This window comes from Cydia amplana, chromosome 8 (assembly GCF_948474715.1).
Source record: "Cydia amplana chromosome 8, ilCydAmpl1.1, whole genome shotgun sequence".
Taxonomy (NCBI): Eukaryota; Metazoa; Arthropoda; class Insecta; order Lepidoptera; family Tortricidae; genus Cydia; species Cydia amplana.
The window spans coordinates 18592707-18607131 of record NC_086076.1 but is presented as its reverse complement, the minus strand read 5'-3'; the positions used below and the strand labels follow the sequence as shown (position 1 = coordinate 18607131).

Below are 14425 nucleotides of genomic sequence, written 5' to 3'. Positions count from 1 at the left end.
GTCAAGCGGACCCCAGGCTCCCATGAGCTGTGGCAAAATGCCGGGATAACGCGAGGAAGAAAAAGAGACGGATATATAATATGTTCCTTTTAACACCACGGCTATCGCGGGCAGCGCGTTATCGTGAACCTTGTCTCAATGTACGAAGGTTGATATTGGACTGTAGCTGCGAGCGTCAGTCGACGTCTCACGGTCAAAGGTTTAACTACATATCCCTTTATTAAATTATACAACGGGACTTAATCGCGTATCTAAGTTTTAAGATTTACCTCCGACGTTTCGAGGACGGCGTTGTCCCCGTGGTCTCGGAGAAGACTGGCTTAAGTTGACATCAGCATCGTCTAACCGTCTTTCGGTTTCGAAGTTCGAAAAACTCGCGCGGTTAGACGATGCTGATGTCAACTTAAGCCAGTCTTCTCCGAGACCACGGGGACAACGCCGTCCTCGAAACGTCGGAGGTAAATCTTAAAACTAAGATACGCGATTAAGTCCCGTTGTATAATTTAATAATGTGTAAAAATCGTGAAAGTTTAAATCAGTGTTATACATAATCATAATCATAATCATTTTATTGGTAATAAATAAATTACATGTCAATCAAATACAATTGTAAATCTAGTTATTTACTAGTTTAAGACTAGGAAACTAACTCTTATTGCTAAAGAATAATTCTTTATGATCATAGAACGCCTGCTCTATAAGCCATCTCTTAAGTTTTGTTTTAAATGTTGCTAAACTATGTGTAGCGATAATTTCACCCGGGAGGTGGTTATAGATCTTGCGACCCATGACGTGTGTGAGTTTTCCTGACTTGGCGAGTCGGTGTGACACGCAAGGTAGCTTTCCAGCGCGCGCGCTGCGTGTCTCATACCTGCGCGGGGCTACGTTACAGTTAGGCGTTGCGTCTACTTCTTCCCGTGTAGCCACTGCCATGTGAAAAATAGAGAGAGATGGCATCGTCAAAATGCCAAGTGACTTAAAGTGTGGCTTGGCAGTTTCGGTTTGAGGGATTCGCACTATAGCTCTTACTGCCCGTTTTTGTAGGCGAAAGACCCTCTCCCAATCAGCAGCTCCCGCCCACAGGTCGACCCCATACTGAAGGTGCGAATGTATGGACGCAAAATAACACATTCGAACCATTTCCGTCGGAAGTAGTCTCGCCAATCGTTTAAGCGCAAAACATGCCGTAGCTAGTTTATTGCATACTTTGTCTATGTGACAGCTCCATGTTAGATTGCTATTCAACTCGAACCCAAGAAACGTGGAATTCATGACTTGGTCGATGAGCTTACCGTTAGCCAATACTGACAGCGGTCTCGTTTGGCGGCTAGAGAGGTCAAAGTGGATGAACTGAGTTTTTTTGGTGTTTAAAATAAGTCCGTTAGCCATAAACCACTTTGACACTGAAGCAGCGGTCAAATTTAATTTGTGTTCAAGCTCATCATAGGTCGAGGCGTCCACCACCACAGCCACATCATCAGCGTACATGTACGTTTGTCCGGTATCGATGGCGTTCGGAAGGTCGTTTAGCAGTAGCGTAAAGAGGATATTGGATACGGACGAACCCTGTGCTACGCCCATACTCGTGGTGACTGCGTCTGATCGCACTTGACCACTCCCAGCGACTACAACTTGCGACCGGTTGCGTAATAGGTCAGCCATTATTGCAAGTGCAGAGCCTTCAAAGCCGTAGTGCTGCAGCTTCTTGATCAGGACTTCATGATCTGCGACGTCGAATGCTTTCGACAAGTCGCAACACAGCACAGCGACTTGGCTCTTGCGCTCGCGCGCCTCCATTATTTGCCGAACTACAGCTCGCGTTAATGTGGTAGTCGAACGCCCTTTCCGATATGCGTATTGCTTATCAGACAAAGCTTCGGTTGATTTTAAAAAGTCTGTTAACCTCGTGCTTAGACCGTGCTCAAAGATTTTTGCCATTACGGGAATGATCGCGACAGGTCTGTAGCCGTCGAGGTCGTCCCTCCTTCCCTTACCCTTGTAAAGCGGGGAGATGCGGCTTTCCTTTAGTGGGTCGGGAAAGACACCTTCGTGGAGGCATCTATTGTAGATGATGGTAAGTATTGGTGCCAGTTCAGCTGCAACGGAGTTGATCAGCGTCACAGAGAGGTCATAAATATCCCGTGTTGGTTTTTTAGCTAAACTACAGGTTATAATGCGGTATACTTCGTCCGGTGTAAATGGTTTCAGTCTAATGCATCGATCCGAGGGCGGGCGGGCGGCGCGAAGCAGAATACACGCTCGTGGTACGTCCGCGGGTGGCACTCCACATGTAGCGGCTGCACTCGCGAGTCTATTGTTCATGGCGTCTGCAGCCCCTTTTTTTGTTTTAAATTTTAGTCCGTTCGAGTCCAAAATTATGTCGGTAAAATCCATTGGGTCATGGGGAAGCTTGCCTTTTTCCCTGTTGATTACCGCCCACATAGTTTTGGTTGTGATCGCGCTGTTAACAATTTTATTCCCGTAAAACATGGCCTTTCTTGAATTAAGGAGACTGTTATATTTCACACTCATACTAGCTATAAGATTAGTTACGTGTACATTGTCGGGTGTACGGTTTGCTAAATCAATAACTTCGAACATTAATGTTTTAAGGTTGTAAATATCATCCGTTACCCATGATTCAGATTTTCTGTTATTAATAGTTTTGAAAGGGAAGCAAATTTCAAATTTATTTTTGAGAACATTAATTACGGACATTATTAGTCGGCTTACGGATACATTGTTACGGTGTAAAATTTCATCCCAATCTACGCTTTGGATCGCAACTCTAAATTCGAAGTACGATCGCGCCGAGATTACTCTTGCGCGGCGGGTGCGGGGGGCGGGCGGGGCGCGCGGGCGCAGCAGCTCGGCGCGCACGGCGAGGTGGTCACTGAGGTGCGTGACGACGGGCGCCGCGCGCAGCATCGAGCGATCGCCGTTCCAGTAGACATGGTCTAGGCTGGTGGATGTGGTGGCCGTCACCCTAGTCGGAAAGTTTACCACATTCCTAAAGTCATAAGTCGCAAGCAAATCATACAATTTTTTTTAATTCTGGTCTCACATTGCTTTCTGTATCGTCTATGTTTGTATCGCCTAATATTATACAGTCACGATCGACAGTACTTATTTTATCGAGCAGGCGTTCTAGGTACCAGATAAAGTCGTTACTACTAATTCCACAATTAGACCTGTAAATACACACAATAGTAATTTTAAAATCTATTAAATCGACTGCAGATATTTCACAATATCTTTCCTCAGACAATGCAGTTATGTAAACATTTTCAACAGCTTTAATGTTTTTACGTACATATATACAAGAGCCGCCGTGTTCGTAACTCGAGCGGCAGAAACTAGAAATTAATCTAAAGTCGTCTATACAGACACATTTTAATTTATCGACAGTTAACCAATGTTCTGTAATTGCAAGCACATCGCATTTTAGTTCATTACGCAGCAGTATTTCTATCTTCTGAGTCTTGTTGTCAAGTGCGCGAATGTTTTGATGACATACAACTAGTTTGCGCGGTGCATCGGGTTGTCGAATTGCGTTTAGTGCGGGTGTATTGCTATCACTATGACTGAGCGCCGGTACCGGCGGTCGGTGGCTCTGCGCCGGAGTGATGACGTCGTTAGTGACCCCGCGCTGCGCGGGGGCCGCCTCGAAACCACTCTGTGAATCGTACGCGAGCGGGCCACGCAGTAGGCGAGTTGAAAGTCTTATAAATATTTTCGGGGATGCCAATTAAAAATGAAGCATGTCTTTCTGTTTTTATAACTCTTTTTTCAACATAATATTCGTCAGAGCTCACCTGTTCTTTTAGAAAACTTAATACGTCTTCACGTGTCGTCTCAGGTCTAAACGACCAGGCTTGTACGTATTTTAGTCGTTCGACCCCTTTAATTTTGGCATGATCGGAGCCCGTACCTACCACTATATTATTATTTTTTCTTATGCTCCTGCGTTTTCGAGAAACATATTTCTTCCATTCGTTGTTGTTGTCATTCGCTTCGGCGTAGTCGGTAGTATCCTCGGTTGGTCCGACATCGACAGCTAGATTAGCGAGTTTAGTGGCCACACACGTAGGCCGCGTACTAACCGCGTACTACTAATACATATCCCTTTGACCGCCAAAGACGTCAAAGCCAGGACTATACTCCCCATCTTAAGGAATGTTCGCTTGGGCCAATCTTATATGGTGACCCTGCCAGTGCTTTATTACAATAGTGTTCCTTTAGCCAATTTTTCTCTATTGGATAGAGAAAAATTGGCAAAATGTCAAAGGGCAATGGAGAGAAGTATCCTAGGAATTAAGCTTAAGGACAAAATCTCAAACTCGGCGATAAGAAGAAAAACCAAGGTTATGGACATATTAAATCGGATAGACCATCTAAAGTGGGGGTGGACAGGACACATGCTGAGATGCAAATTAAATAAATGGAGCAAACAAGTCACCCTATGGCACCCAAGAGACGGAAGTAGAAAACAAAAACATTCAAAAACAAGATGGGTAGATGAAATCCGCTTAACCCTGGGGCCTTACTGGTCCAGAGTTGCAGAGGGCAGAGTACAGTGGAGAAGGTTGGAGGAGGCCTATGCCAAGAGGCACACCGAACTGCGGGACATATTGTAGTAAAAATAATAAAATTGACTTAATAACCGTTGTACCCAAGGATCGGAATAAAAGGCTATATAGAAATAGATAGATAGAATAGTTCCTTTAGCCATTAGTTTTACCTTGGAAAGAGCGCCGGTCTGCCGGCCCAGGTGGAAGCTGAGATCCAAGTTGTGTATGTGCGTGAACACGTTGCAAGCGAGGCGGCGTATCGAGTGCTGGGCTACGCGCGCGAACACGGCGTTCCTTAGCTCATTGAAACCCGCCGCTGTTGCTCGAGCTATGCCGTCTAGAAAAGGGTTGATGACAACAATATCTAGTTAAATAAACAAAAAAACTAGAGCCTACGTCAATTCGTGGGATTAGTTGTCAAGCGGACCCCAGGCTCCCATGAGCCGTGGCAAAATGCGGGGAGTTATCCCCGCATTTCTTCCTCCTCGCGTTAGCGAGGAAGAATGATCGATACTTAGGTACTTTATGAGTTGTGTATCCAATTGTTACTTTTGTGTATCTTCCTATTAATAGGCATAACCGAACTTGCCCTGTTTCTACTTATTACAAATATCATTATTTATACTTAATGGAACTATAGGTCTTATTGTATATCTACAAGTTTAAACATATTTGTATGTGACTGTTTGTTTCCTAAAAAAAAAAAAAAGAAGAATATCTAGTTAAATGAATAGGAAATAAGCAATTATTACAAAAATTGGACCCTTAACAAATATATGGAAATTATAAAGAAATACCAAGAACTAAGATTTAACTTCAAAATGAAAAAATAAATAAACGCTATATTTCACCGACAAAATCGCAATACCCGTGTTGCCATGTGCGCGTTCACTTCTTCCTAATAATAGTTTCGGTTTTCGTTTGTGATTAAATTCGCAAGCTAAAAACAACTTTAAACCTCTCTAAATAAGATTGAAAACTCACATCCAAGAAGTAAACTAAAAGCAGTAGTCCCCAACGCCTGTGGAACGGTCGCCATTCCCAATAAGGCGTCTCCAGACGTCGCTGTGGCCGCGTTCACTTCGTCCACGGCGTATTTGAACAGGAAAGGGACGGTGACATTCATTATCTTCGCGCCGAACAGGAGGGACAGGGACAGCATGACGCGGTTGCGGATTGCGGGGTTATCCTGATATTATCAATATTTATGCGTATTGTATGAAGAAAAATATAGATTGTATAAAAAAATACGTGCGATATATGTAGCTACATCCTTAATCGCATTTGGGTCATAATACTATGTTGGTTTAATGTCATTGATTTCCAATATACCTTGCTACTGGTAGTTAAGTACAGTCGGCCAAAAATGTGGTCTACCACCCTACGGTTGAGGTTTGTTTGAACGTCAAGAGACAACAAGGTCGATTTACTTTAAACTCCGTTAGAAAAGTCAACCTTAGCGATCGTTAGATCTCGCAGAAACTTTGGTCAAAACTGGTAGACCACTTTCTTGGCCCACTGTACTATATGTCTAAAATGTAGTCTTTAAAAGTTGAGCAATGAGCACGTTCTATTGTGTGTCACATATAAGCAAATTGTTTTTTTTTATTATTATATGCGGCGATACACGGCCGTCGTGAACGCTGCTCGCACTGTTAGTGCTTGAGAAAGGAGACCTAGGCTCTCCGAAACATGTCGGGCGAGTGAGTCTAAACCGTAAAATTAATCAATGTTAGAATATCTCACTGTTAAGTTTAAATTCGATTAACTCTTCTGCTACAACTAATTTGAATAATAAAATAAATAGAAATTAGATGTTTAAGCTGGCATTTCCATGCTTTGTTTTAGCAAATGCCACGCAGTGTTAGCTTAATCCGACTGTATCAGTTATTGTTTTTTTGGCATGTAAATGTGACTCACCTGAGGCCATATGTAAGCCAGCATGCCCCTGATCATATCAGCACCAGACACCGGCTTCGCATCCACCAGGTTTATGTCTTCTCGGGACAAAACAGAGGCACCTGGGTGAAAGCAGTCTCTCTTTTGGATACCTAGGGCGGAAAGTAAAGGATTGGATAGGTTGGGGAGCTTGCTGTATCCTTTAGGCGTTTTCTATATTCCATGTTATCTTGGTACTTTGGCCTTTTCATCTACAGTTACTTACTATCACAGTATTTGAATGACATATATGTTGCAAAATATGTACATAAACTTCTCGCACCTAGCACATATAGATATAGCACATGTTATTTGCAAACAAAAGCTGTTTTTTTTTTAGCCATAATGTTTTTTTCTAATCAAACCGGCCAGTAATTTTTTTACAATCATACAGGCATTGTAACATGATTAAAGATTGATTGTGACTTTGATGTTTTATTGTTTTTATTGTATGTACTTTACGGCCCTTAAATGTCATGTTTACAAAAGTATTTAAACTCATTTAAAACTCAAGACTAAATGAAAAACAAACAGAAATTCTCATGGACACTAAATGAAGCGAACAGCATAGCAAACTAAAAGGGGTTAGGGGTCACAGGCTAAGTAAGGGTTATAGGACAAACACAAGGATAGCAATTACCCGTTGCAGAGTGGGTAAAGGGTGCAGGTAGTGGGGTAAAAGAGCTGCATTCAACCAAGTATTAGTAACACAAATGGGGAATACAAACATAAGTAGGTTTTATAAAGTGTGAATGCAATTAGCTACACTATGATTTCTAATTGTCACTATGGTCTAAAAACTAGTGAGACTATATGGTTCACAAAATAAATATGTTACTACAATTTCTTAGTGTTTGAAACTATAAATTTGAAAACAATTTATCTTTATAACACATTGCGTTTTATAAATCAAGCTTAGCAAAAGACTAAGAAAACATAAATATCAAAGTTATCAAAACAGAAGATAAAATGGAAGTATTGACTCTGCTAATGAAACTAGAGATTAAACTGATACAAAAGCAGCAATACATACATGAATATATGAGTAGCAAGAAAAATATACTACAGGCATAGGCAGGCTAAAAATTTAAAAACTATGGGTCACACCAAATAGTATTATATAATGTAACACATTCATTGCCACCCAGCCAAACAAGACAGCTGCGCCAGGCCACAAAAATGTCGTCATATAAAGCTGTAGTACCACGATCCCGACTATCGGGTTGTCCGGCCTGGGAACGAAATCATAAAATACCCAATAGTCAGGTTTTCGGCACTGAATGTGTTAAATACCAAATAATTTGAAATTAATTAACTTTGTACCATTTTGATCATTTCCCTGTCCTGCACCACAGTATTTAATGAAATTTTAATTATTATTAAAAGGAATATTGTTTAGGTATCTATGAACCTTATCTATTTTATTGATTAGTATTGTCAGTTTGTGTTACATTATACATTCACATGTTAAGTTAAATTTAGATATACTTGGGTTCATTACAAAATAACGTAAAGTAAATTCACGACACTTATAGATTCGTACGCTAGCGTATCACAATATTTGGCGGCATTGAAAGTAAGGTCAAGTTTAATAGGTTATATAAGTGTCAAAACACGACTAAAATCCAACATTAATGTCTCGAAAGATTTGCAGGTTACTTAGTAATAATTAGTCTAGTTATTATCCAGCAGTAACATACTTACCAACTGGAATTTTTCCAGCTTTCGGTTTGTTTGCCAACACCACTGCCAATACGTTTTTAGCCGCGTCTGAGCCTCCAGTATTGCTCGGTGGTTGCGTGCTGTGAAACTGTAATAAATATAAAGAATTACATAGTTTTTAACGTTAAAACACAATAATTATTTGATATAATACATAGAAAACGAGAATGAAAGCAATACATGGAGTAAGATTTGGTACTTACCCTAAAATGACTTGTAACCGCATATTGTTTACATATTAAATTGAACTGTGGTTTATTTAAAATTACCAATTTATTACGCGATAACGAATTCCTAAATCTAACATGGTTTTTAATAATATTAGGGAATTTTGTATTTGACAGCAACGCAGCCGCCATGATTACCAACTGACAATGACATGCCAATCACAACTGACATATGACATTGACAGCTTTTTAATGTTGCCCAACATAAAACAATACAATAATGTACGGCCATAATATTGTTTGGTCGAACAGCAAACAATGTTAAGGCTTCTACAAACGTTGCAGAAATCGCTTGCGATTACAGTTACAGCTGGTCAAGCAAATTTTGTCAGTAATAAAGGCGCGAAATTCTAATTTTGTATGAGACGATATCCCTTCGCGCCTAAATTTGTAGTCACATAACTATACTTGGTCAACCAGATCTTGACAGTAGAAAAAGGCGACAAATTTGAAAAATGTAGGCGCCAACGGATATCGTCCTACTTTTTGGTTGACCATCTATAGAAAAGATTGGATAAAGTGGTATCCAGACGGGACTGATTAAATCAGTCGATTTGATCAGGAAATTTGCATTCCATAGATATAGCTGGTCAACCAAATCTTGTCAGTAAAAAAAGGCGCAAAATTAAAATTTTCTATGGGACTTTTTCAAATTTGCCGCCTTTTTCTACTGTCAAGATCTGGTTGACCAAGTATACCTAATTACTATGAAAATTGGCATTTATGTGTCCGCACCTGCTGATTCGATCGGAGAACTTCATCAGATTGGCGAAAAATTGTCTTGCCTGGATACCACTTAATACTAAACAGATCTAAAGCCCCCTCCAGTATATGTGCGTGAATCGCGGGCGAAGCCGCGAACGCGAGTGTGTAGGGGATTTAACATGCCAGTAGATAAAGGCGCGAAATTCAAATCTTCTACGGTAGATCAACCCTTTGCGCCTACTTTTTAGGGTTCCGTAGCCAAATGGCAAAAAACGGAACCCTTATGGATTCGTCATGTCTGTCTGTCCGTCTGTCTGTCCGTCCGTATGTCACAGCCACTTTTTTCCGAAACTATAAGAACTATACTGTTGAAACTTGGTAAGTAGATGTATCCTGTAAACCGCATTAAGATTTTCACACAAAAAAAAACCAATAAATTTTGGGGGTTCCCCATCATTTCCCCATACATAGAACTGAAACTCAAAAATTTTTTTTTCATCAAACCCAGGATACGTGTGGGATGGTGTGGGGTATCATGGATAGGTCTTCAAAAATGATATTGAGGTTTCTAATATCGTTTTTTAGGGTTCCGTAGCCAAATGGCAAAAAACGGAACCCTTATGGATTCGTCATGTCTGTCTGTCTGTCTGTCTGTCCGTCTGTCCGTCTGTCCGTCCGTATGTCACAGCTACTTTTTTCCGAAACTATAAGAACTATACTGTTGAAACTTGGTAAGTAGATGTATTCTGTGAACCGCATTAAGATTTTCACATAAAAATAGAAAAAAAAAACAATTAATTTTGGGGGTTTCCCATACTTAGAACAGACACTAAAAAAAAAATTTTTCTTCAAACCCATACGTGTGGGGTATTTATGAATAGGTCTTCAAAAAATGAGATTGAGGTTTCTAATATCATTTTTTTCTAAACTGAATAGTTTGCGCGAGAGACACTTCCAAAGTGGTTAAATGTGTCCCCCCCCCCCGCCCTGTAACTTCTAAAATAAGAGAATGATAAAACTAAAAAAAATATATGATGTACATTACCATGCAATCTTCCACCGAAAATTGGTTTGAACGAGGTCTAGTAAGTAGTTTTTTTTAATACGTCATAAATCCCCTAAATACGGAACCCTTCATGGGCGAGTCCGACTCGCACTTGGCCGCTTTTTTAAATCTTCGCCCTTTTCTACTGACAAAGTGACTGTGCCAGAGTGTAAATCAATTCTGTCAAACCCTTGTCGTCAGTATAAAAAAAGCGGCCAAGTGCGAGGCGGACTCGCCCATGAAAGGTTCCGTATTTCGCCGTGTGCCTGCTACACTGCCACATCTCAAAAAACCGTATTTTCGAGAAATCGCGTCTCAAAGTTGTGAGAGTATAGTTCAGGGTGTATAATAGGATCTTACTCCTTTAGTTTTAGGTCTATGAATTTAAAATTTAGCTTTTTTTACTCGGAATGATATAACCCTCCTTATGACCACGCCACTTTTTAAAAGAAATGTATATTTTTTAAGACACAAGGCCCGAAATACAGGTATTTAGAGTTGTGGCCGTATTACAGAAACGTTTTTTAAAGATTTTGAGATGCGGCCAAATTTAAACACAAAATTATTGGATAAAGGTTACCATGAAAATATAAATAAAAACACCAAAATAGTTAAAATCCCTTTATTTTATCAACTTTGATAGGAACAAGATTACTGTACGCGATAATATGTGTAACTAGCTTATAATCAGCAACATTATACCATGTCATTACCAAATAATATTAATTGTTTAATAGGTTCTTTATAAAATTTGAACAAATAAAACTTTGAAACTTCTTTTTTCTACTCCAGCACTTAAATGTGTCAATTAAATGACTGACAGTGATATCTAAAGCAATGTCATTTGAATGATTTGTCTATAGGCTCATAAGATGACTGCTAGCAGTCATCTTATGAGTATAATACAACTGCTTTATTTTTTTTAAAGATACAAGTTCCGATCATCTTGATTGAAAGAGGTATATTTTCATTTACAATAATAACTCTTTTTTTTTTTAATAAGAACTCTTTTTTTTTAATAATAACTCTTTTTTTTTTGCTGCAGCTGTCATAGAAAAAGTAATGTATGCAACAGCTCATAATTGGTTCTTAAAATTCTCGGGTCTTTTTTTACAAAACTCGACTACGTCTCGTTTTGTAACTTCGACCCTTGAATTTTAAGAACCCTTATTATATCACTGTTGCATAAACTACTATTTTAAAACATTCAAAATAATAAAAAGTATTTAGAATACCTACTATATTATAAAATAAGAAATCAAAAGACAATACTGTTCCTTGCTAATTTGTGAAATCAACATCTTTAAGAACATTGCACGCAATTTATTTATTATAATGCATTCAGTAAGTTAATTCTTACAAGTAGGTAACTTCTTATAAGTAATCAGTACAAGAAATAACGAATATCACAATGTATTTCAACTTAGCACTAATAAAAAAAGCGTTGATATACAAAATATTTTGTTTTCGTTACTTTAGTAGAATCAACGTATGTAATAATCAGTCTTCTTTAAGTAGACTTACAAAATACAAAGGTAGTAAATTGCTGTATATTTTCCTTTAAAAGGCCAATATTTAGTACTTACACAATACACATCAATAACACGTAACTACTGGAGACTAAACTTAATCATAGGTAATTCTGTTTTCTGGTGAATCCTTCGCTTTTGACAAAGGTGTCACACGAGAGAGACTGTCCGAGGTGGCATTACGTGTGTTAGCAGATCTACTCGTAGTCCTCGAAATTTTAGATCTAAAACAAGCAAGCATATAAAACATATAGCTATATCTAGTTTCTATCATTCTTCATAAAAGCATTTTAATGAAAATAAATTGAATAGCTAGGACACACACCGAAAAAAACATTAAACACAGTCATTACCACGAAAATGCCTTTACCATTATCAAATAAGTAAATGTAAATATATCAAAGTAACGACTTTCCACGTGATTTAATTTTTGGCGCCAAAGTCCCCAAAATAAAAGCAGTTATTATAATATTTAACAAAATTCCGATATTATGACACCATCCCGAATACAACCATCCCGAACACAGTTAGTAATTTACCTCACACAATAAAATCCGTTGCATATTATTGGCAGTAAAGCGTGCTATAGAATTAGACACACATAATATTATATACAATAAAATATTAGTTAAATACATACACACTCTTCGAAAACATGCTCAATACTTATCTTTCTTCAGACGGGTAAAAATATGTATTAGGCTCACGACCCTCACTGACGAGCCATATTGAACCGCACTTGTAAGAAAACAAAGTTGAGATTTGCTTAATCATTTTGTTGCGTTGTGGTAGTTTCGGTGGCGAGCTGGTAATTTTGTAATAATAAGTGTAATACTTACTGCTGTGACACAACCAATTGCCGTTTGTTTCTTTAATATTTATAGTGATTCATCGTAATTATCACTCAACTAATTATTATTTTCTAGGACGCAACTCAAAAGCTTCATTTAAAACGTGTGCTATATAGCCACAACTCAAAAGGGCCGTCAGTTCACGTACGAACGCCAGACGGCAGACTGGCAAGTGGCTGTATTGCAGGGAATCGTCTGACAATTTATGGTCAAATCCATAAGGCCACTTGTGAGAAAAAGGCTCTTAAAGACCTTTTTTGCTATGGCTCTCGAAATAAGGTCGTAAATTGAACAATTTTGAATACGAATCTGCAATAATCCAGAAAATTAAAATTTTTGAATTGTGGCCGTATAGCAGGCACACGGCGATTTAGCGGATTTATGACATATAAAAAAAAAACTACTTACTAGATCTCGTTCAAACCAATTTTCGGTGGAAGTTTGCATGGTAATGTACATCATAATATTTTTTTTAGTTTTATCATTCTCTTATTTTAGAAGTTACAGGGGGGGGGGGGACACACATTTTACCACTTTGGAAGTGTTTCTCGCGCAAACTATTCAGTTTAGAAAAAAATAATATTAGAAACCTCAATCTAATTTTTGAAGACCTATTCACACGTATGGGTTTGATGAAATTTTTTTTTTAGTTTCAGTTCTAAGTATGGGGAGCCCCCAAAATTTATTCTTTTTTTCTATTTTTGTGTGAAAATCTTAATGCGGTTCATAGAATACATCTACTTACCAAGTTTCAACAGTATAGTTCTTATAGTTTCGGAAAAAAGTGGCTGTGACATACGGACGGACAGACGGACAGACGGGAGACAGACAGACAGACAGACAGACAGACAGACATGACGAATCCATAAGGGTTCCGTTTTTTGCCATTTGGCTACGGAACCCTAAAAAGCGGCCAAGTGCGAGTCGGACTCGCCCATGAAGGGTTCCGTATTTAGGGGATTTATGACGTATTAAAAAAAACTACTTACTAGATCTCGTTCAAACCAATTTTCGGTGGAAGTTTGCATGGTAATGTACCTACATCATATATTTTTTTTAGTTGTATCATTCTCTTATTTTAGAAGTTACAGGGGGGGGGGGGGCACACATTTTACCACTTTGGAAGTGTCTCTCGCGCAAACTATTCAGTTTAGAAAAAAAAATATTAGAAACCTCAATATCATTTCTGAAGACCTATCCATAGATACCCTACACGTATGGGTTTGATGAAGAAAACATTTTTGAGTTTCAGTTCTAAGTATGGGGAACCCCCAAAATGTTTTTTTTTTTTTTTTACTATTTTTGTGTGAAAATATTAATGCGGTTCACAGAATACATCTACTTACCAAGTTTCAACAGTAGGAGTTCTTATAGTTTCGGAAAAAAAGTGGCTGTGACATACGGACGGACAGACAGACAGACAGACATGACGAATCCATAAGGGTTCCGTTTTTTGTAATTTGGCTACGGAACTAGGGTTTACGGCAAAACGGCAAATTTAAAGAAAAACGAGACAATGTAGGGTAAAATTGTCCCATAGAAAATAAGAATTTTGTGCCTTTTCCTACTGACAAAGTTGTTTATTTAGTTAACTTACCTAAACTACCTTTACCCCCTTGGGAGTAATATCGGCTAGGTTCGGTTTGAATATTTCTACGCATTAATAATAACATAATTTAGTTCTTTCATATTAGAAGTTTCCCCTGTGATCTGTGATTGGGTTACAAAATTAGATTTATACAATAGTACAAAGAGTACCGCAGCCTATACCGCATAGGTATTGTCAAAATCCGCCAATCCTACTATCTATGTTAAAAGTTCAAATCCTATTGATTGT

General features: G+C 38.7%; 1 protein-coding gene across 1 annotated transcript in view; it reads right to left on the bottom strand.

Moving 5' to 3' along the window:
• The window catches only part of LOC134650159 (iron-sulfur clusters transporter ABCB7, mitochondrial), a 31835-nt gene extending 23184 nt beyond the window's left edge, over window positions 1-8651 (bottom strand). Inside the window, exons 1-5 of the mRNA XM_063505015.1 lie at window positions 8435-8651; window positions 8214-8319; window positions 6492-6622; window positions 5556-5760; window positions 4742-4908 (exon numbers count right to left, since the gene is read on the bottom strand). Of these exons, the coding sequence (XP_063361085.1) occupies window positions 4742-4908; window positions 5556-5760; window positions 6492-6622; window positions 8214-8319; window positions 8435-8590 (765 nt within the window). The 5' untranslated portion in view covers window positions 8591-8651. The remainder of the gene's footprint in view (window positions 1-4741; window positions 4909-5555; window positions 5761-6491; window positions 6623-8213; window positions 8320-8434) is intronic.
• Between the last annotated feature and the right edge of the window lie 5774 nt (window positions 8652-14425).